At 45.5% G+C, this 24,027-nt stretch overlaps 2 protein-coding genes across 4 annotated transcripts; one reads left to right on the top strand and one right to left on the bottom strand.

Annotated features, from left to right (window-relative positions):
• Positions 1-949: 949 nt before the first annotated feature.
• LOC125515646 (disease resistance protein RGA5-like) lies at positions 950-9,921 on the bottom strand. Of its 2 annotated transcripts, XM_048681159.1 has the most exons (4): positions 9,165-9,921; positions 7,811-7,815; positions 5,451-5,461; positions 950-2,451 (listed from the first exon to the last, which is right to left on the bottom strand). In XM_048681159.1, the coding sequence occupies exons 1-4, from the start codon at positions 9,865-9,867 to the stop codon at positions 1,038-1,040; spliced, it is 2,133 nt and encodes a 710-aa protein (XP_048537116.1). In that variant the 5' UTR covers positions 9,868-9,921; the 3' UTR covers positions 950-1,037. The 2 variants fall into 2 exon arrangements, with proteins under 2 accessions (XP_048537116.1, XP_048537115.1); XM_048681158.1 differs by lacking the exons at positions 5,451-5,461; positions 7,811-7,815 and having other exon boundaries at positions 9,179-9,921.
• A 1,808-nt stretch (positions 9,922-11,729) lies between these two features.
• Positions 11,730-18,938, top strand: LOC125515647. 2 transcript variants are annotated; one of them, XR_007287084.1, is made up of 6 exons: positions 11,730-13,247; positions 13,364-13,803; positions 13,917-15,747; positions 15,951-16,136; positions 16,296-16,447; positions 16,529-18,938. XR_007287084.1 is itself a non-coding variant. In XM_048681160.1 (3 exons), the coding sequence occupies exons 1-3, from the start codon at positions 11,826-11,828 to the stop codon at positions 15,355-15,357; spliced, it is 3,303 nt and encodes a 1,100-aa protein (XP_048537117.1). In that variant the 5' UTR covers positions 11,730-11,825; the 3' UTR covers positions 15,358-15,758. The 2 variants fall into 2 exon arrangements, 1 of the variants encoding a protein (XP_048537117.1); XM_048681160.1 differs by lacking the exons at positions 15,951-16,136; positions 16,296-16,447; positions 16,529-18,938 and having other exon boundaries at positions 13,917-15,758.
• The last annotated feature ends 5,089 nt before the right edge of the window (positions 18,939-24,027 follow it).

Genomic DNA, 24,027 nt, shown 5'->3' on the forward strand with positions numbered 1-24,027 from the left:
GCTCACAACATAATTAATAAGACAGGGAGATGAGCCAATTAAGGAGTAACATATGAAAGAATTACCCAACAAAAAACTGTTGTGTAAGCTAGCTAGAAATGCGGAGGTTGCGGGAATACAATGTATCATCAAAGGGAGAAAAGCAGCAGCAACTCTCATGTTGCCGGCCGGCCCATGAGGCATTTCTTGTAGGTGCTTGTAGCTCCAAACTCCACTACTTGCTAGGGACAGTAACAGTAGTGCTTGCAGTTAAACTGAACGAGAGGATGAAACTTGTGTACCAATGTCGCCTTGTCTCCTCAAAGAGGTGGGGAGCTGATAGTGCAATAATTAGTCCCTTCCTGTCCTGGCCCTCATGATCTTTCTAGCTTGAGCTTGTACAGGGAAGGAAACATGAACATATGAGTCAACGAAATTAAGAGAAAGATCATAAAGTTTATAAAATCTTGGGAATAGAGTAGTACCTCAAGGCTACTATCAGCAGATTTTCTGAAAGATGAGAGTAGGCCGGTTGGGATGTCTACCAGCTGCACTCTCCATAGCATCATGTGCAGCTGCAAGACTGTCATCATCCCAGTCCCAGCCATATGTTGCAAATTTGAGACTAAGGAGGCAGGGGAGGTTTCCCATTCCGAATTTCCAGTAACTGGACCTCCGAATTCCACTAGCAGTGTTATAACCGGACCCCCAAATTCCAATTTCGAGTTTTTCTAGCTTAGGCATGGATCCTGCTTCAAAAAGCATCCATCTACATGATTCCAAAGAGAACTTCCTCAAGCATTGGAACCCAACTTTATCGCTAACTATGAACCTTGTATTGCTATACTTTCCCATTCCGATCACTTCCAGAATGAGCAACTCCAGTAAGCTTCCAAGGACCCGTAGATCTTCCTGCGTGAATTTGTTCACTTCTAGGCGCAACAGCTGGAGGTTTACAAGTTCCGGAACTTGCTCACCCATTCCGGAACTTGCTCCACATGCGAGCCCTTGGTCATAATGAATTCTTGGAGGCTAAACGGAACAGGGCACAAAGATCCCTATTGTAAGAAGCGCCCCCCACAAACAGTAGTTAGAGAACGAATGTTCTGAGTATCTAGTTTGCGAAGAGCAGAAGCAATAGATTTATTGCACTGTTCCTCTTCATGTTCCTGTACAGAGATGGAAGCACCTTCAAAATTGAGGGCCAGCTTCCTCAGGTTCTGTCGCTGTCCAAATTCTTGCGGGAAGTTAAATGGCTGCCTATAGACATTGACCTCTCCCAACATCTCTAATGCTTGCATCTTCTCAATTCCATTTGGAAACTTAACACTACTTTCATGAAGCAGACACACCAATCTTCCGAGATTCACAATAGTTGATGGCAATTCTTGTACTTGGGTGCCTCTTATGTCTAGCATCTCTAAGCAACATAGATGGCCGATTTCTTTTGGGAGCTCACTTACTTCTGTCCATCTAAGGTTGAGGCGCCTCAACTGAAACAATCTCCCAATATTTGTAATATGGTGGTTTACAACTTGGTGGCAAAGCTCAAGGTCCAAAACACGCAAATGCCCAAACTCACTCAGTGGAGGGATTTCCAAGGAATACCCGAACACATTGAGTGATCGTACATGAGACAATACCATGCCAGTCTTTCTTATTGAATTTCCTTCCTCATCAACTTGGAGAGAGAGACGACGAACTTTGATTTGTGTCCTGCTAGTTATATACGGAACACCAATTAAAGTGACAAAGTTCTCTTCAATGGACTTCGATATGATGAAATCAAGAATTATGTCATGAACTCGACAACTCTCCACCTTACCATATTCATTTGTCCATGCAACTTGGATCAAACTCCTATTGAGGAGCTCATTAAAACACCTCTCTCCTAACTCATATGTTGTGTATCTGCCATCTTTCTGAATGAATCCCTCAGCAACCCATCTCCATATTAGGGCTCTTTTCTCAATAACAGAATCTTCCGGAAATATACTCAAATACAAGAGACATGTTTTTAGATGGGGAGGAAGATCAAAGTAGCTAAGTGACAATATCTTTATCATTGCTTCAACACTAGGATTCCTTTCAAGTGCACGACCAATTGAATCTTTCACCTGATTCCACATATGTTCTGTTCTTTCCGTGATAGCCAACAAACCAGATATGGCAATGATCACCAAAGGTATGCCACCACATTTTTTCAAAATTTCATCAAGAACTTTTTGAAGGTTCGGAGGGCAATCTTCATTGGAATCAAACAGTCTTCTCTGAAATAGTTGCCTTGAATGCACCACATCAAGTGCCCTCATATTATAGATACAACCACTACATGATGAACGACATAAATCTGCGACATCACTTTTACGAGTAGTGGTGATTATTATACTGCCAGAACATGTTATGGGGAATGCACACTTAATAACATCCCATGTATCCACAGCCCATATATCGTCAACAACAACAAAATACCTGCACATGATGTATCAGCGTTACCTTAATGTGAAGATCATACATTAAGAAGCTCTTCTCATTGAAAAGCATGCATATAAAAATATAAAGTAATAACATATAAAATTCAAGCATGCACATGTGTGGATTTTGTGCTATTTGCCCTGCTTTATGCTGATGTTTGATGTTCAGCTCATGATTTTAGTTTGGCGAAAAACAAATGATGTTTTAAAATGTATATTTGATAGCTTTTTTTTGCTTGTGTAGTTACATATCTAAGTAGAAATTAGCTACCCTTTGTCTAACCTACATTTTAGGATGTATTTTGTGTTGGCAAATGATGAAAAGACCCACAATAAAATTAAAAAATGTGTTATGGTTAGGATGAAAGCCTTGATACTAATTGCATTAAAAACTAAGCCCTAAACTTCAACTATCGAACCCTTTCATTCTAAATTGGGTAAATACCAAGGCTTACAGAGTGATCTGGACGAAACTATTGTGCGTACATCAAGTAAATAAAACTACAGTTTAACTTGCAGCGCATTTTATGTCAAATAGCTTGTAATTCTTCTCAAAGTGCTCTTCTCATCCCAAGGTCAAATGTACTTACATAATTAAAATAGGAAAACTAAATAAAATTAGAAAATTCTTAAAAGTTTTGCCACAAACTTCGTTGAATATGGCTGTGTGCATCCCTGTGATGCAGAGGCCATGGTAATCCCCTTTAAAATAACTCTGTTGAATGTTATACAAACATGCTAATTTTTGTGAAGAAACAATGCTCCAAGATGCTTTTAAAAAATAGTGTTTTCCGAGCATCAATTCTTTTTCCTCCTAGAGCATTAGGAACGTTTTTTGTTAACAAAAAAAATGTACGCATGTAAAAGATTCCACAAAAGATGTCAGAGTTTTATTATTTTTTTACTATTTTTCTATTTTACTATTTACGAGGGTGCATTTGAGCCCAGGAGCAAACTCCATGTCGTTCTTCCTTCTACGAGTCATGGATAAGCACGAAGCAAAGATGCTCTATCTTTTTAATTCCGCGACTAAGTTCACACTTAATTATGGAGCACTCGGAGTACAGCCCCGGAAGAAAGTTTAAAGGCACTTTATTTTCTGTTATTCTTTAAATGTATGATGAAGAATAATATATATAATAATTTTATTTTAAGATGAATGTCTAATTCATTCTTCTAAAGACATGTCATTTTCTGTAGTGAAATATGTTGCATGCTCGGCACTAAAGTTCCTAACCTAAGGGCACCTCTAGCCCTTCCACTAAGTTTTAACTCATCAAACAACCTCTCAAAACATAACTCATCAAATTTTAGATGCCCATCTATCAACCTTAGACTGGTCATAGTGGAGAGTAATTTAAAGTATCGTAATAGTAGTGTCATAGATGCCTTCATTTATTAGCTTGTAGACTCATTTTGCTTTGGGAAGCGTCATGTTTTTTTTGAAAGTGATATGTTACGGTAACATATTATATTACCACACACCTATCTCCTCATTAAGTATTTGCCACATAAATAATTTTGCCTTGGGTCTAAGGCTGGTCATAGTGGGAGTAACTTAGCTAGTAACATAGCGCACTCCAATTTTTTTGCTTATGTGGAAATTAATTAATGAGGAGTGATATTTGTGGCAACATAGTGGGAATGTTACTGTGGCATAACACTTCCCAAGAGAAGATGAGTCTATAATCTAGTAAACGAAGTCATCTATGGCACTACTACTATGTTACTTTGCACTATAAAGGTTCTAACTCAGACTAGTGTTATATGCATGACATTAGTATAAGTTACTCCCCATTATGACCAGACTAAACTTAACTCCCATCCGCATAGGCCCATACACCGCCTAGAAGTATCCATCTCCTTCTCCTTCCTTGATCGGTACCTCCACCTTTTCATTTGCCGACGTCTGTTGTGGTTTCTCATAGACGAAGGCATCCCTAGCTAGCCCCAGCCCTCCTTTTTTTTCTAGCAGCACCGCGCACCAAGGAATTGTGCCCTCTTCCTTCGCCTCCAACGAGATCACCGTTGTTTGACACCTTGATAATGTGGCATGCCTAGTTGCTTCATTCCCCAGCTCGAGTTCCCTCGATCGTAGCTACCTGAGATCCCTAGAAAGATTCCCACCTCGTCAATTTGGCTGGAGGAGCAACGCCAGAACGAATCCATTGAAGCTATGATGCAATTGTACCTGTGGAGAATGTGGTCTCAACATTGGCCCTGCCTAGCAACCAACAACCCCTCCATCCTCCTCCTTGCATCTCTCCTAGCACGACACTCCTCGGTGAGCACTCCATGTTGTCGTTTGCTGGAGACGACAAACACCTTAGAGGCCCGACCCACTCTGTTCGCTGGGAGAGCATGGTCTGCGGATCCGGCCACCACCGCCACCGGAGGTTAGCTCCCAAAGGCGGGTAACGAGTCTTGGACAGCGTGCCATAGGTCGACCACTGATGTTGCATTGTCCCTCGTTGTCCCCAACCTCGTCGGCCGGTCGTTGTATCATACCAAGCCTTGTTGGAGTCAGGCATTATGCCATCACGAGCAGGGGAGACACTTGGGAGGCCATCATGGCCTTGGGGAGCCCGGTCGTGCCGCGGTGGAAGTGGTGAGTGGTGGCGGGAGGTGGCTGAAATTTGAGGAGGCTCCTCAAACTGCTCAAGTTTGAGTAGGAGGGACAAATTTAAGGAGTAACTCCTGAAATTTTTTAGGAGTTGATGATTTCAAAGGAAGTTCTAGATGGAGTTAATTCCTCAAATGTGAAAATTTTGAGGAGTTCAAAGTTTTTAGGGGAAGATCTAGATATGCTCTAAGCGACAGTAATTGCATAAGGCATTCTACTCTTCGATACAACAGATCAGCATCAACAAAACTTCCTTTTTTAACAAAGGGTGAATTTTATTGGCTCAAAGTGAAGCATCAAGTGGATACAAACACCATGAGCACACACCTGGCCTCTGCATAGCTAGGATGCACACAATATCAATGCACCCACACAAATAAACACTCTAGCAAACAGTAAAGTCGTCCAACACCAAAACTATGCTTAAGCTATGAAGAAAAACTCAAGCAATCAAAAGATGATTAACAAACTACATCAATGACCATATCTACACCAACCATCTCTTGACACCATAAGGATAACAAAGTTTTTCAATAGAAACACCTTCAGTAAGGGAGCGACACTCAATTGTCGTCGTCATTAGATCAAACCACCAAAGGTCAGATTCTAAGTTTTCACTTTGAAGAACAAGTCCGAGTATAAACGAGCAATGCCCTCAACAACAACAAGGTAATAATGCAAAAAGATTGTCATTGCCAGGTATAACCATATTAAGTCAGACCTGTTGGAAATATGCCCTAGAGGCAATAATAAATTGGTTATTATTATATTTCCTTGTTCATGGTAATCGTTTATTATCCATGCTAGAATTGTATTGATAGGAAACTCAGTTATATGTGTGGATACATAGACAACACCATGTCCCTAGTAAGCCTCTAGTTGACTGGCTCGTTGATCAATAGATGGTTACGGTTTCCTGACCATGGACATTGGATGTCGTTGATAACGAGATCACATCATTAGGAGAATGATGTGATGGACAAGACCCAATCCTAAGCCCAGCACAAGATCGTATAGTCCGTATGCTAAAGCTTTTCTATTGTCAAGTATCATTTCCTTAGACCATGAGATTGTGCAACTCCCAGATATTGTAGGAGTGCTTTCGGTGTGCCAAATGTCACAACGTAACTGGGTGGCTATAAAGGTACACTACAGGTATCTCCGAAAGTGTCTGTTGGGTTGGCACGAATCGAGACTGGGATTTGTCACTCCGTGTAAACGGAGAGGTATCTCTGGGCCCACTCGATAGGACATCATCATAATGTGTACAATGTGATCAAGGAGTTGATCATGGGATGATGTGTTACGGAACGAGTAAAGAGACTTGCCGGTAACGAGATTGAAGTCGGTATCGGGATACCGACGATCGAATCTCGGGCAAGTATCGTACCGCTAGACAAAGGGAATTGTATACGGGATTGATTAAGTCCTTGACATCGTGGTTCATCCGATGAGATCATTGTGGAACATGTGGGAGCCAACATGGGTATCCAGATCCTGCTGTTGGTTATTGACCAGAGAGTTATCTCGGTCATGTCTGCATGGTTCCCGAACCCGTAGGGTCTACACACTTAAGGTTCGATGACGCTAGGGTTATAGGGAATAGATATACGTGGTTACCGAATGTTGTTCGGAGTCCCGGATGATATACCGGACGTCACGAGGAGTTCCGGAATGGTCCGGAGGTAAAGATTTACATATGGGAAGTCCTGTTTTGGTCACCGGAAAAGTTTCGGGTTTTATCGGTAACATACCGGGACCATCAGGAGGGTCCCGGGGGTCCACCAAGTGGGGCCACCGGCCCCGGAGGGCTGCATGGGCCAAGTGTGGGAGGGGACCAGCCCCAGGTGGGCTGGTGCGCCCCCCCACAAGGGCCCAAGGCGCCTAGGGTTTGGGGAGGGGGCGCCCCACCTAGCTTGGGGGGCAAGTTTCCCCTCTCCCCCCTTGGCCGCCCCACCAGATGGGATCTGGGCTGGCCGCCGCACCTAGGGTGGAACCCTAGGTGGGGGCGCAGCCCCTCCCTCTCCCCTATATATAGTTGAGGTCTTTGGGGCTACCAACACATGAGTTTTGACCTCTCCCTAGCGCAGCCCTACCTCTCTCCCTCCTCGTCTCTTGCGGTGCTTGGCGAAGCCCTGCTGGAGTACCACGCTCCTCCACCACCACCACGCCATCGTGCTGCTGCTGGATGGAGTCTTCCTCAACCTCTCCTTCTCTCCTTGCTGGATCAAGGCATGGGAGACGTCATCGGGCTGTACGTGTGTTGAACGCGGAGGTGCCGTCCGTTCGGCACTAGGATCTCCGGTGATTTGGATCACGGCGAGTACGACTCCTTCAACCCCGTTCTCTTGAACGCTTCCGCTTAGCGATCTACAAGGGTATGTAGATGCACTCTCCTTCCCCTCGTTGCTGATCTCTCCATAGATAGATCTTGGTGACACGTAGGAAAATTTTGAATTTCTGCTACGTTCCCCAACAAGACCTAGGGTTTTCATCCTGGAGGTCCAAACAGAGTGCTCAAAATACCACCAAATCAAAGTCAATCATGTGTTGTCACCACCAATTTCCATGATCCCAACATCTACATGTGATACGCTAGAAATCTCGTCACGACCGTTGCACAACCATACTCTCTACATCAAGCTGTTGTCCATAGATTGCATCTCACTGCCAGAACAGAGCCTTCCTGTTGCATCCGAAAACATCGCCTGTATGAGCCATCGACGGTAACCACCAGATCTGGAGAGAGAAACTCTGATGAAGATCTTACGATGGCGCCCCGAGCCGGAGTGGTCACCACATGGACCAGAACCGACTACGAAGCATACCTCACTCACTACCGGAGAGCTGATGTCCCAACAAGGCTGCTGGGAACACTTCCCCAACGTTGTCAATGAGGGTGAGCAGGGGCACGTGTCCCAGTCGCTCAGGACAGCTCCTGAAACTCGGCAACCGCTGGTGGGGAGCCATCATGCACCGTCCGACGCTTGTCACACAGATCCAGGAGCGAAGATGGTTGTGGCGATGTGATTTGATCTAAGGCTTGACCCAGATGCGCCTAGATCAGAAGCTATCAGTGTCACCGCCTCTGTCCGCCATGGGGCCTAGCCCCGGCAGATTCCAGCGACGACAAGGGGACTTAGTGGTGGCGGCGAGGGACTCCGGAGTCGCATGGGAGAGCGACCCGGGAAGCACTTACGTATCGCCTTAAATTTCGGGAGAGAATTTCACTTTTCAGCCTTTGGATCAACTAGGGATGCACACGATCTTTTTACTCAATTTTTTTTAAGATTTAATCTTGATGAGTGATTCCATCACACATCAAGCTTGATGCTCAATAAATAAGGAAAAAAACCCTATGCATCACCTGTCACTTTTAGGAATTGAACCCTAGTGGTTATGTTGCAAAAACCTATGCCTAATCTCTCAGCTAAGGCTCTCTTTGCAGCAGAACTTCCTCAGGCTACAATGGAATATGATATATAGTCCCGCTTGCCCAACTTTCCTTTCCCTATTTTATTGTTTGCTCGACCCCTATTGCCAACCTCCCTGACAAGTTCTCTGCAGCAGATTATATAGTAAGCATAGCACGACACAGTTCAACAATAGCAAACCTATCCTTAGTACTGACGAATGGGGAACCCACAAGTGATGAGCTGTTCGTGTTAACAATTTTTTTGCGTACTATTCTTTTTCTGATGGAATACATGTTTTGCACCTAGTATTTAAATACGATTCTCGATCATGTACAAGTGTGATTTTTTGAATTTTCCTAGAAAACGAGAATTTTCATGTGAGAAGAAGAAAAACCACATTGTCACTTAGGGTAGTTGTTGATTTGCATCTGCATGATATTGTATTTTATTTCTCATTGTAGACATCAACATGGTCATATTTGCCCATCAGATTTTCTAACATCTTAGAAAGTACTACCTCCGTTCTCAAATGTGTCAAACGTCTTACATTTAGGAACAGAGAGGGTGTATATACTAAAATGCATAAATAATGAACATTTTTGGATAATTTATCAGTATGGTTTCTGCTACATGTCTAAACAAGTTTCGCATGCATCCGATGATGACAAACACAAATAGAACCGAACCTTTTGTGTGCTAGAACATTGGTGATCTTGCCGATGAGTTCTCGTATAGTCCCTGCTTTTGTGCTAGCATAAGCTTGGCAACTGACTTCACTGAGAATGGTTCTGAAGATATTCATCATATCTGGATTTTGTGACACAGATATGAAAGCCTTACACTTGAATTTCTCTTTTAGCTCTTGATACACTTGGTTTGCAAGAGTTGTTTTGCCCATTCCTCCCGATCCAACAATGCAGATCATCTTCACGTGTTGTTGTGTTGACGCAACTCCATCCTCGTTAGTTAACAACTTGATCAACTCAGCCTTGGGTTCATCGATTCCAACAAGCTTCAATGCATGCTCAAATACAGCAAGAGCTCTAGGGTCAACGGTCGCATTTTTGGCATTGGAGAAGGTCTCACGACCCTTGTACCTTGCGTTCCTATCGCTCACCTCAATGATCTGTTTCTTCAGATCCTGAATCTCCTTGCCGATTTGGTGGCGAGCCTTCATCTTTCCCAACTTTCCTAGCAAGCTCTTGATCTTGTCAATGAAGCCATCTGGCTTTTCATCTTTGTCACCAACACTTTGCATGAAGTCAACGATGGCATCCTCCAGGTCATAGGACAGCTCCCGCACCTCATTCATCCAGACTTTATCGTGCACATCAGGATCCTCCTCCTCCGACATCTTGAGGAGAAAAGCCTCCATGGCGGCGAGTTCATGAGTGAGAGACCTGATCTCCTTGCGCACACCCTTAAAACCCTTATAGAGTGCTATGCCCACCAGGTGCTACTGCTATCCTTCCGCGGGTCAGTTGGTGGGCCCCATTTAGCAGTAGCGCTTGGTGCGGAACAAGCGCTAAGCTGCTGAACCTAGCAATAGCGTTTGTCTGCACCCCACGCTACTGCTACATGGCCTTATCCTCTTCTATGGCCCCGTCCCTCACTCTTTCAATCCTCATTGTCTTGTCTGCTTCCTCCTCCCGCGGTCGTCGTCGCTGCCGCTCCACCTCCCGTCATCGCCCTCGATAAACCTTCTCCCATCTCCTCCTCTTTCCTCCATCCTTCTTCATTCTGCCGCCTCCTTTCTCCTCCTCCTATCTTCTCCCTCCTTCCTTCTATCCCCCCCCCCTCCTCCTCATCTTAGGTCCCTCCTCCTCTTCTCTCCTCCCTCCTCCCTCCTCCTCCAGCCGCTGCCGCTCCTCCCTCCTCCTAGTTTACACACATTACTTAAAATTTTAGTTTCTCATTGGTAGTTTATAGTTTTTTGAATTAGTTAATAGTTTCTATTTTACTAAATTAGTTAAAAAATAGTTGGTAGAAAATTTTAATTGGTAAAAAAAATAGTCAAACATCAATATTTTTCAAAAAAAAGAAAACAAAAATTTTAAAAACAGTTTTTTTTGAAATTATAAAAAATCATTTAACTTGTCCTATACATTTTAAGTATACATTGAACGATTTTGTCATATACCTTAAACAAATTTTAAGTACTCACTGAACATTTTTGTGATATAAGTTGAACAATATTTAAATACACATTCAAGATTTTTTTGATATATGCTCAAATAATTTAAAATACAAATGAAAATCTTTTAATTATGTTGAATATTTTCCTAATAAAGGGTGATTTTTTCCAAAAAAAAGCAAAATTTACATTTTTTGTTTGTAACACATGCAATGAACTTTGTATAATACACGAGAAAATGAAGAGAAATAAAAAATAAAAAAGGGAAAATGAAAAAGCAAAGAAATGAACGGAAACAGAAACACAAACACAAACACAAAAAGTAAAATGAAAAAAGAATGAAAAAAGAAAATAAGAACCAAATTGACCGTAGGCCAGCCTAATTCGGGTGGCCGAGCTTGAGGGAAGCCACGAGCGTGAAATAGGATATGCGCTGTTTGACGCGGAGAATGCGTCAAACATATAATTCCACAAATAGACGACCTTTGTGCATGTTATTAATGCTTAGTTGGCCGCCAACCCACTCTAGCGACTGGCGATGTCCATGGAGCAGGTTCCTCTTATTTTTTTTCCTTCAAACATTTTGTCGTGATCCTTCCAAAAACCGATCGTAGAACATTTATCCGTGGCCAACTTTTTTTTTTCTACCCGACACCAGAACTTCTTCAAAATAGCTGTGGTGGGTACATTGCTCCGCATGCCGCTAGTTTGAGCCGACCTATAAGCCTTTCCTCAGTAGTGGTGCTCGCATTTTCCTTGCACTAATTGTTTGATTGATATAACATGTGATATTATTATTAGGAATAATATTGGTGACTCCAGTTGTATGGAGGAATCCGAGAGTCAATGCGCCCTAAATTGGGTAACCGGTGATCCGGAATATTTTGTGAAGATGGAGTAATAAGAAGTCCTCCGGCTTGGACTTGCGTGGAAATTTTTGTGTGCTCCCTACTAGTACTATTTTTCTTAATTTGTTTTTTTCCTTTGAGGGGATGTTTTTCCATGTATCAGGAAAAAATGTAATAGCCCAGCCCACTAGCCTAGTCAGTATGAGGTTTGAGCCCAACAGAAAACGGCACACTCCACACCGCCAACCCCGACGACCCAACCAAAGCCCACATCCACACTCGCATCCTCCTCTGACAACCACCACCGCATCTGGTCTCCGTCTCCCCCCTCGCCGGTCCTCGTCGCCGGCGATGGAGCCCCGGCCGGCGCCGCAGCCGCCGACCCTCACCGCGCAGGAGTGGGAGCACCTCCTCGACGACTTCTCCTTCCCCCCACCCCGCCGCGACCGGTGGCTCCACCTCCCGCTGCTCGACCTGGCGCTCTCCTCCCTCCCCCGCCGCGACCTCCCCTCCCACCTCAAGCCGCTCCTGCTCGCCTTCGTCGACGACCACCTTCTCCCTCCCTCCGCCCCCGCGCGCCAACTCCCGCTCCTCCTCGCCGCCCTCCTCGCCTTCCCCGCCGACCACCCGCTCCGCGACCACCTCGTCGCCACCGCCGCCTCCGCCTTCGCGTCCGCGCTCTCCGCCCCGCTGGGGGACCCCGAGGGGGAGGCCCCGCCGCTCGCGGGGCTCGTCGGCGCGCTCCTCGCCGCCGCCAACCGCCCCAACCACGCCACCGACCGCGCCGCGCGCGCCCTCGCCTGCGACGCGCTCAGGGCGCTGGACGAGGCACTGCCGGGGCTCCTCGCCGACGTGCTCGGCCACGCCTACGCGCTCGCCTCCGCCGAGCGCTCCCCCGCCGCGCAGTCCTACATCCTCCTGCTCGCCTCCGCCGCGCGCGGCGCCGTCCGCCTCGGGAGGCTCGGACCCAGCGCCTCCATCCTCGCCGTCTCCGGCCCGCCCGTCCCGTTCTCCGTGCCCGCGCACCTCCTCTCCTCGCCGCCGTCGCCGCCGGCTCCCCTGCCCCCGTCGGAGCAGAACGTGAGGGAGATCAGGAAGGTGCTCGCGCTGGTCATGGAGAGACCGCAGGTGCTGACGCCCGCGGCGGCAATGGAGGTCACGGCCATCGTAGCGGAGGTGGCGACGGCAGTGCTGGAGTGGGCGCCGGCCATCGCGGCGCATGTCAAAGTGCAGTTCAGTGGGATGGCGTATTCGTCGAGCCCAATGCTGCTGCACTCGGTGCTCACGCTGTTCGCCCGGTTCCCCGATGCGTTTGGGGCTGAGGATGAGCGCAAGATGGCGCGCCGCTTGGCTTCGGCTGCCTGCGAGGCGCACCGCCCACTGCCAGTGCGATTGCTGGTGTTGCATTGGCTGCTTGGGTCCGGGAGGTTCAGAGATTCAGTGCCTGGGCTTGCCAAATGGTTCTATCCTGGCATGTTCGACCCCCTGGCGCTCAAGGCCAAGAAGCTGGATTGCCTTGGATTTGTTGCTGCCACCGTTGACAGTGATAAGGTTGAAGGAGGCAGTTACGGTCGGCAGACGACCGAGCTCATCGATGATGGCTTAGTCTGTGTTTCGGCCTTCAGATGGCTCCCGGCATGGAGTACTGAGACAGGTGTTGCGTTCCGAGCGCTGCACAGGGTCTTGGTCGGCGCTGCTCCTCACGGCACGAATGACAAGGGTTGCTCCGGAGCTGGTGAGCTCCTGAATTCAACTACCTTCCACCATTTCCAGGTAGAAATTACGGAGAAAGTTAACGATAGGCACACTCATCAACTTGCAGGACCCTCATTCCATCCTATTGCAATGGAATTTAGTGAATGCTAAGTTTGTGTGTCATCTTTATGCAGGCTATGTTGGTTGATATGGCATCAGAACATCGGAGTTTAGTCCCAGTCATTGCTGATTTCATCAACCGCCTGCTAGCATGCACCACACATCGGTGGGTGGGGGAACAGTTGCTCCGAACTGTTGATGAGTGCCTGCTTCCGAGGCTTGAACCAGGCTACCAGCTCGCATCTTACTACCCTCTTTTTGAGAAGATTGCACAGAATGAGGCAGTCCCTCAGCTCCGCCTAATTGAATTGCTCACCAAGCAGATGGTTTGTCTTGCCAAGAAGCATGACCCGGACACAGAACTGAAGTCCTGGTCTCAGGGCAGCAAGGTTGTGGGCATTTGTCGTATCATGCTGAAGCACCATCACAGCTCGCATATATTCCTTCCCCTCACCCACCTACTCGTGCGCACCATCGAGTCATTCCCAGACCTAGAGATCCGGGACCATGCAAGGTATCTTCATCTTTTTTCTTTTCTTTAAATCAGGCACACATAATTCTGGCATAGCTTTGCTTGTGTTATCTGTTTCCTTATTGCCTTCTCACTGCTTGAAATGATTCGTCCAGGATATGTTTGCGGATGTTGTCTTGCATTCCTGGCAAAAAACTGAGGAATCTCATGGGGATTGGAGAGCAACCCACACCCTCGCATCCGGGTTCCATGTTTGATGACCCATCAGAGCGGCCTGCTCAAGATCCTAGCAGCATGCCTGCTTTGGCTTCGTACATCCATCTTGAAAGAGTTGTGCCTCTGGTTGTGAAGCAGTCATGGGCCCTCACATTGCCTAATTTCAGTTTCCAGAGCAGAGCGTCTGGTCACATCATAAGTATACAGGATGTGAGTGTGACTCCTCCAGAGCAAGAAAAGCCACTGCAACCTACCATCGAGAGAATTGGCTATACACAAGAAGCACTACGTGTGATGGATTCAAAGGGGGCTGAAACTTTGGAAATCCTTAGAAGGCACTTTTCATGCATTCCTGACTACCTGCACTCAACTGGCGGTCTCAAAGTCAAAATACATTGCACATTTAGATTTGATTCAGAGCCATTCAACAGAGCTTGGGTATCTGATTCACCTGTTCCAAGTTCTGAAGGGGAAGATGAGTTGCCTGCCCTTTATGCAGTGACAATTAGCTTGTCATCCAGTGCACAGTTTGGAAAAATTCCTTCATGTCATGTGCCTTTCCTTTTGGGTGAGCCTCCAGCTTCCGGTGTGGACATTGTCCCCATAGATAACTGCCACCAGGAAGAATCAAGTTACCATGCATCAGTAATGATAGAACTGGAGCCCCGAGAGCCATCACCTGGTCTCATTGACGTTGAAATTGCAGCAAACACAGAGAACTGCCAAGTCATTTGTGGTTCTCTTCAGCCCATTACAGTTGGCATTGAGGACATGTTTTTGAAGGCCAGTGTACCTCCTGATACTCCGAAAGATGGTGCAGCTGATTATTACCAGGACCTGTTTCATGCACTATGGGAGGCCTGTAACAGTTCCTCTAACACAGGTCGTGAGACCTTCCCTTTGAGTGGAGGGAAAGGGTTAGCTGCGATCAGTGGAACCCGGTCTGTCAAGCTTCTTGAGGTGACTCCAAAGGTTCTGATAGGAGCTCTTGAGAGATACCTGGCTCCCTTTGTTGTCAGTGTTGCTGGGCGTTCACTTATCACCATTCTAAGAGGTAATGGAGTCATTGAGAATGTCGTGTGGGAAGAAAGTGACTCAGATGCTGCTGTTGGTGCTGATGCATTGGTTCCATACTCCATGGAAAACAATCTCCAGCTTCAGCACATCGATGATGATGAAATTGGGATCGGTGCGCAGAGGTTTGCTCATCTAAGCAAGAGGGATATGGGTGTCGTGAGCGTTCTGATATTCCTGCCGCCCAGGTATCACCTCCTCTTCTCAATGGAAGTAGGCTATGCCTCCACATTGGTCAGGATAAGAACAGATCATTGGCCATGTTTGGCATATGTTGATGAATATTTGGAGGCGTTGCTGCAATAGTGAAGGTTTCTCTGGCCAAGACTCTTCAGTTTTGTACCTTATGTAACAGTAAAGGGTATACAATGCAAGCTGTTGTTTTTTCCATTTTCCGGGGGCTTCTTTTTCTGTACCATGATGTCTGGAGCGTCATTCTTTCTGCGGATTCAGAAGTGTAATTTCCAGTGGAGAGGGCAATTTTGTTCATTGGCCATCATCTAGAATATGGGATTGTTTATATGTTGAAATCAACTTTCCATCCTATGTTACTTCACCGGCTATGTAAAGTTGTGGTAATCAGTGTCCATTTGCAACAAATTTGTAAGTCTTCAGTGTTCAGTCTTGAGCATTCAAGCCTTATATATACATTGTCAGCAGATGTTTGATGTACTACTTGAAACTTTAATAAACAAGGTACAACTTCATATCAGCATATTCCGGCCTTATACATTTTTTATTTCTGAGAAACTGAGCTTTATACACTCTATTTAAGGCAAAATGCTAAGAACAGTAGCATTGGTATTTTGCTGGGATTGCATACCTCCTGGCCCCTTTATTCTGAAATGAAATAATTATTTGTGAGGTTTGAGATCTTAAATTGCTCCTAGCTTGTGTAGTTTACTAGGAGAGGGACTCAATAGCTGAATTCTTGGTCTGTACATCTTCATACTGGATTCAGTAGCCATGGCCTGGAGAGAGACAGCTCAAAAATAACAGCTGGGCCGAAGATCATAAAGGAATTTTGGTGCTTTATATTTTTGCAGCATTTGAATGGGCTGCATACAAGGCAGGACTGGTGCAAGGTATAGAAAGCACTCAAATTATAGGTCCAATAACTTACTTATGCGGTCCAGCTTGTGCAACATTATCACTTGTGTCCACTCCAGATTTTCTTAAACTTCTGAATCTGTTTTTTGTTGGAAAAATGTCCAAAGCTTTTATGTTGTTCGTTGGAAAGGCAGGGTCCGTTTTTAGCATCAATTATGTGAACCATTCCTGCTGTACAAACCGCTGAAGGTGCTATTCACTGTCCACCATTTTGCAAAGGGTGACGTAGCAAAATCAGAAGAATCAGACAATTTGAATCTCGTTCTGGTCTACAGCAAGCAATCAGGTATTGAATCCTCCTCCCTTCTCCCTAGTCTTCCTAACCTGCTGATGACCTGTAACTAACTTAGTGATTTTTATCTCGAAGTCCACTTCCTCCTTTATCCAGAAACTTTTAAATATCCGAAGGCTAGAAGTAATTATTCAACATAATTTCATCAGTCAAGTTGAACTTCTTCCTTCAGTATGGCCTGGGGTATGCATAAGTTCAAGATCAGTTCCAATGTTCCACAGGATATTTCCAGTAAGTTTTACCCTCAGCTTCAGCAGTAATATCCTCTACCTGTATCGTCATGGTTATTGCAGTAGATAATCAGGGCAAATATCAGAGAGAAAATTGTAACATTAGAATCTAGGAGTTGTAATACGAATTATTGAACTGCAATATGTCTGAAATTGAGACTGGGGCGTTACAGTTCCATTATGTGCTATCTTTTGGCTCTATGATTTCATATTTGGTGATTCTAATTCTTCAAAGTCAGCCTATAATTCTTTATATGCAATACAGCCTGATCTTAAACCAGTGTTAACTTCTGATTTTTGGTTCCAGGGGTATTTCCTATAATCATTTTCTTAATAAAAACTTTCCTAACAATCCTGCTGAGCGGAAGTGGTCAATGTATGTAATTATTTAATTTTACTCATTATATTAGGCATTGATGTTAATAGCTAAATTGGCAACCTGAGGCTCCAAAACATCACGGGTTCAAAGATCAAACATACAAATTGCAGTAATTATTATCTGTATTTTCTGGGCAGTTTTGTTCATTGGTCATTTATCATGAACAACGTGCGATTATATGCTGAAACTAAGTTCGCATTATATGTTACGTCAAGTGAGGTCCACAAGTACTTGGTCAAGTCAAATAAAATATGGTTAAGCCAAGCCATCACACCCTTGCAAGTGTTATTGTAGGTATTTACAGTAAATCAAGGACCCTTTTAAGCAAGTTGTATATATAATAATGTGTGTATACAAGGTGTTCGGTAGGCAATTGGTGACTTGGTGATTGAACTAAACAAAGTATATTATTCAGTACTAACATTTTTGAACTCGATATAGGCACTCAATCCTTGATAGATTGCCAATGTACATATAAGTATATGCCATTTAGTTGTGACTGAATATCTGCCTGTCCACGGCTTGGCCGCTTGTTGTTAAAAACTCATTCGTCTGTCCGGTCCCCATAAAATACTAGCTGGACAACAACTTGGTAACATGCTATACCATACTGCATACAATATGACAAACTTAATCAAGAGATGTACATAGTTGATCAAGTCAAGCAAAAAAGAGATTAGGCCAAGACATTGGCGCTTGAAAATGTTATATGATTAAATTAAAAAAAGAGACACTTTTAAGCCAGTGGTATAAGAAAAGTTGAGTAGGCAAGTGAGGGCTGGGATTATGAATGTGTAGATACATACAAAAGTGGTTCGTGGACCAGCCAGTAGCATAATTAGCTAGTGTGCGTGTGTGGCAGAGAGGAGAGATCAAAGGGAGAACTGATGGGTGTCTCAGGCGCTGTTCAGTGGTGGGAGGTGTCGCAGCTGCGCATCCTCGTCCTTGCTAGCCTGGTGATTCAGTACATCCTCCTTGTCGCTTCGGCCGCATCGTAAGTTCCCCATCAGATCCTGGTTTAGACCTGTCATCTGGCTAGCATACCTGGGCAGCGATGCCATTGCAATCTATGCGCTCGCCACCCTCTTCAACCGCCACAGGGAGTCACATCAGGAGGATGGAGATGGCGGCAGCAACATCCTGGAGGTGCTGTGGGCGCCTATCCTCCTGATACACCTAGGTGGACAGGACGGCATAACCGCCTACAACATCGAGGACAACGAGCTATGGACGCGGCACATCCTCACCTCAGTGTCTCAGGTCACTGGCTGTCTACGTCTTCTGGAAATCATGGCCAGGCGACGACAGGAGGCTGCTCCAGGCAGCAATATTGCTTTTCATCCCCGGTATCCTCAAATGCTTAGAGAAGCCCTGGGCTCTCAACAGGGCTAGCATGAGCCTGTTTGGAGGTCAATAAACACACAGAAGCTCAAGATCGATCTGCTTGAAGATTTCATTCACAAGGCAATCAGTCCTGCTGGAGCGAATGATTACCTTTTAACACCAGCCACACCGGTGGACTTCACTCCCCACAAGCTATTTGTGGATGTTGCATCTCCTTCTCCGGATGATCGGATCAGGATGCTGCAATCCTTCTCAGCACTGGATGACAACCATGCGTATTGTAAGCTGCAGCATTGGCTCTCTGAGACATTTCAGCTCCTCTACACCAAAGAAAAGATGTTCTCCCTCGAGTTTGTCTTTGTAGGCCAAACCAATAACATCGCCCATGCCCGTGCCAGCATGTCGGAGCAAATAGTAGGCTTTTTTAGTAGTGGTCTTGTTCGACTATTTGCTATGTACCTTCCGTTTGCGGCTGTAGCCCTCTTTCATTGTAGTCACAGAGAAGTTTATAGGGAAGATGATGTCAAGGTTACGTATGTGTTGCTCTGTTGTACTGCTGCCCTGGAGGGTAATGCCATGTTCCTAAAGAGCCTGAGAAGGGGCAGAGAAAATCGGAAGCAAACAGACGAACCTCTGTTTGCTGATATGGTTTCCCAATACAACCTTATAGGTCTTCTTGTCCGCAACAAGAAGCATTCCAGGATGATGAGGATCCTGGGAGTATTGGGATGCTCTGCATTCCTTCAGCAACATTGGCGCATGAAGTCTTGCTACTCATCCTTCAGCATTACAATGTTAGTGCTTAAGTATGTGAAAGGAGGGTGGGAGCATCACATAAGAGATGTTTCCACTTACAGGAAGTTCAGTGATAACAGGGGCCAGTTTACTCTTGGGTGTGAAGGGTGCTACGAGGAACTCGGCTGGAGCTTAGAGGGTGCATTCGACGAGAGTGTTCTCCTCTGGCATCTCGCCACGGATTTCTGCTACTACGACACAGGTGTATCTCACTCTCACCACGGACTGCTGTGCACGCAAGATTCATGTCCTCATGCTTATGCATGCCCTGCTTGGTGTGAAGGATCTGGTCATCACAAGAGGGCCATCCAGTGCAGAGAAATATCCAACTACATGATGTATCTACTGTTTGTGAATCCTGAAATGCTACTGGCAGGCACCAGAAGAAACCTTTTCACATCTGCCTACAGCGAACTGAAGGGCATCATTATCCGGGGAGACAAGCAAACTCACAAGGAAATAGAGCTTACACAGATGATAATTGCTGCGGTGGATGGTGGAGGATCTCCACCTCCAGATGGTACCCAGCAGCAGCAGGGGGGCATTATCCGTGACGCTTGGAATATTGCCAAAGTGTTGTCCAATCTGCCTGAAGAGAAGATGTGGGATGTGATCGAAGGCGTTTGGGTGGAGATGTTGTGCTTCTCCGCCGCTAGATGCAGAGGATACCTCCACGCCAAGGGTTTGGCCACCGATGTGGAATACCTCACCTATGTTTGGCTCCTATTGTACTACATGGGGATGGAGACTTTGGCAGCCAAACTGCAGAGGGCGGATCATCATTATCACAACGGAGGAGTGCATGGGGACGATCCTTCAACTTCTCGCGTCAGCGGGGCTGCCACTAATCAAGAGGGAGCTGCTGGTCCATCAAGATCAAGTGGAACCTACAAAGAATATGCTGAAGATCAATCCTCTGGTTACCAGGGCAGCGATGCCACCGGGGAAGAAATCGTATAACTCATTAGTATGATGTTTCTGGATGCCAATCCGTCTATGTTTTCATTTGCTCTGTTTGCTTTTATATGTGTGCCAATACTCTTTTTTTTTCCTGTTGATTACCGGTGCTATGTGTGCTTATTGGTGCCATTTCTACTACTTAATTCCCTTTCTGTTGCTGAATTCAATAGAGACCGCACATGTTTGCTGTGAGCCTGTAACATGGATGCTTTCTGCCAGAGTTTTCAGTTTTGTACCTCATGTAACACTTGCATAATATGAGTTTATGGGTGTTCTTCTGTAACGCTTCTGGGGCCTTCTTCTTTTTCTGTAGCCTGTACCATGAATAGCACCAAAGCATCATTCTTCTTACGGATTCGGATCTCTAATTTACAAGGAAGAGAACTCCTCTGTTAATTGTTCATTAAGTTCCTGTCATAGGTTACTTTCTTCAGCTCCTGCTATTTTTTGTCTCACCACACCAGCCATGTGAAAGATGGGGGTTTCGTTCATGCTCGTTTTGTCAAAAGAGCAACCTGCGGTTTCTAATTAATAATTGGTGAATCAAATTTGTTTGATTAAGAAAATTCTCCTGACGTAAACTACATGTGCTCTAATAAACAAGGAACTGTAGGCATCAATAACAATTTCAACCCAGTGTAGATCCAGGAGATCAGTATGTGACTTCCTGTTTACTGTCTGCTGCTACTTAAAGAGCATCCTTATGGTTGCGTTTGCACATGTAGTATTGTTTTGTTTGTGAAAAAAGAACGTATCATGTGTAGCACTGGTTTATCCAATGTTTGGTGTGTCAATGAAAGTTGTCCGTTGCCCGGTCATTCTTTGATGCGACACTCGGTTATGTACCGTTCCTTTTCAAGCAGCTGCTAAATGTTTTGGGGCAAATTCGTCCACAAGTCTTGCATTTGCTTGTTTGTATTACTCGTAGTGACTGTGTATTGCACTGCAAGAAGATGATGATGGCTTTGGTTCCCCCATTTGTGCTTCGCTGTCCCTAGATGCAGAGGATACCTGCATGCATGCCACAGAGGGAGATGCTGGAAGCTGGGTCGGTTATGCTTCAAAGAGAGGCTCTTTGTCATCATGCTGATGGGGTGAAAGTAGTTGGACATGCCATGCTCCGGATCACCGATGATGATGCAACTGTGGAGGATGTTAAAGACTGATGTTTGATGGTCCTTCGCTTCACATCTTCTGTTCGTGAAACTGAAACTTGTTTTGGGCGATACGCTCAGGACGTCCCTCTGCAGTAGTTGCTGCTACGTCAGAGGATCTTGTTCCCAGGTGATCGTATCGGGATGCATCAGTCCTTCTCAGCACTTGATGACTACCATGCATACAGTATTGGCTCTCCGAGACCTTCCAACTCCTCTACACCAAAGAAAAGATCTACCCCAACTTGACGCGTCAGGTGCTCTCTTTCATTGAGTGGCCCGTGCTAGTGACCGCGCCCTCAGCTATGCCAGTATCAGAGAAATGGAATCCTCAACCAGTGTCCCCCCTTTTGACCAAGGAGTTCCTCCAATCAGTTATGGTTTCTTTCTGTGTACCTTTTATTTCCAACCATATCCCTCTTCCATTACAGTCGCAGAGAAGATTATAGTGAAGACGATGTGAAGGTTACCTACGCCCTGCTATGTTGTACTGTTGCACTGCAGGTTCTCGGCATGGCCCTAAAGGACCTAACAAGGGTCATAGCAAATCCGGACCCACTACCAGCCAGGACTGAAAATGGTCATATGCTTTCCCAATACATCCATATCCTCAGGGAGCGTCACAACATCAGGACCAAACCTCTACACGATGATATGGTTTCCCAGTATAACCTTATAGGTCTGCTCGTCCGCAACAGGAGAAATCCCAGGATGATGTGGGTCGTGGGAGTCTTGGGATGTGATGACTTACGGAAAGAGAGCTTACGCAGAGGATAATGGCGCTGGGTGGTGAAGGATCCCCTGACGATGATTCTCAACAAGAAGGCATTATCCGTGACGCTCGGGCTATTGCCAAAGTGTTATCGGGTCTGACAGAAGACAAGATGTGGGCTATGATCGAAGGCGTGTGGGTGGAGATGTTGTGCTTCTCTGCTGCTAGATGCAGAGGGTACCTGCATGCCAAGGGTCTGGCCACAGGCGTAGAGTACCTCACCAATGTCTGGCTTCTGCAGTACTACACGGGGATGAAGATGTTGGCAGACAAATTGCAGAGGGCGGATCATCGCCGCAGTGGAGGAGAGCGTGAGGATAATCCTTCAAGTAATGGTGCCAGCAGGTCTGCCTTTGCCTGAGGGCAAGCTGCTGGTCCATCAATATCAAGTGGCGGCGCCACCGAAGAAGAACATGCCAGTTATGGTACACTGGAAGAAATCGTCTGATTCATTCTGGGTGCCAATTCATCTCTGCTTCGCATTGCTCTGTTTGCTTTGTATGTGTGCCAATACTTTTTTTCCCTGTTGATTAATGGCGATATGCATGTTTTGTTGGTGTCATCTTTCGCTACTTAAGTCCCTTTCTGTCGCTGAATTCAATAGAGTACGCAATGCCTGCTGTAACATGTAGGCCTACTGCCAGAGTTTTCAGTTATGCACCTTATGTAACACTTGCACATTATGAATTTCTGGCTGCTCTGTTTTTCTGTACCCTGTACCGTGAATACTACTGAAGCACCATTCTTTTTATTGATTGAGATCTCTAATTTACAAGGCAGAGTCAGTTTTGTTCATTGTTCATTAAATTCCTGCTTCATCATGTGGAAGATGGGCGTTTTCTTTCATGCTCATTTGTGAAAAGAGCAACCTACTGTTTCTAATTAATAATCAGTGCAACAATTTTGTCTTGTTAGCAGCATCCTTCTGATATAACTACATGTGCTCTGATAAACAAGGCACTATAGGCATGAATAACAGTTTCTTGTAACCTCGTTTTTCTGCTTTGCTACTTACATTGCGTCCTTATGGTTGCATTTTGCATGTGTAGTATTGTTTTGTTTTGGAAAAGAAATGGAATCATGTGTAGCACTGGGTTGACCACCTCCTTTACCCAATATTTGGTATGTTAAAGTGAAAGATGTCCGCTGTCTGGTCATTCTTTGACGCGACACTTGGATATGTATCTGCCCTTGTCGGGTAGCTGCTGAATGGTTTGAGACAAATTCTCGCATAAGACTTTTAGTCTTCTATTTACATGTTTGTGTTACTTGTAGTTGTAGTGACTGTATATTGCAATGTATAATAAGCTACTCCCTCCGTTCCAAAATAGATGATCCAACTTTGTACTAAAGTTACTACAAAGTTGAGTCATCTATTTTGGAATGGATGGAGTAGAAGAAAGAAGATGACTTCGGTTCCCCCATTTGTGCTTCGCTGCCACTAGATGCTGAGGGTACCTGCATGCTACGGAGGGAGATGATGGAAGCTGGGGCGGCTATGCTTCAAAGAGAGGCTCTTTGTCGTCACACTTATGAGGCGAGAGAAGTTGAACATGTCGCACTCCGGATCACCGATGGCAAAGCGAATGTGGAGGCTGCTGAAGAGTGATGTTGATGGTCCTTTGCTTCACACTTTTTGTTGGTGAAACTGAAACTTGTTTTGGGGATCCCGGGTCGACCGTGGTTGCCCGTAGCGCTCTGTGTTTCCTGCAAAGTCTGAAGTCTTCAGTAGGCGGCATTGGAACTCTGGATGCCGGCACTTCTTTTACTATTCTGTTATCTCGGTGGTAATGGAATCCGGCTCTGATGGTCGGTTGAAAAAAAAAAGGAAAGCTGAATGCCACAGGGGTAGGTGGGGTACATCATGCCTCAAACTGTATTACATGGGCATGCTGTGACGTTAGCCATCAAACAGCAGAGTGTGGATCATCATCATCATC

The sequence above is a fragment of the Triticum urartu genome, chromosome 6, assembly GCF_003073215.2.
Source record: "Triticum urartu cultivar G1812 chromosome 6, Tu2.1, whole genome shotgun sequence".
NCBI classification, from domain to species: domain Eukaryota; kingdom Viridiplantae; phylum Streptophyta; class Magnoliopsida; order Poales; family Poaceae; genus Triticum; species Triticum urartu.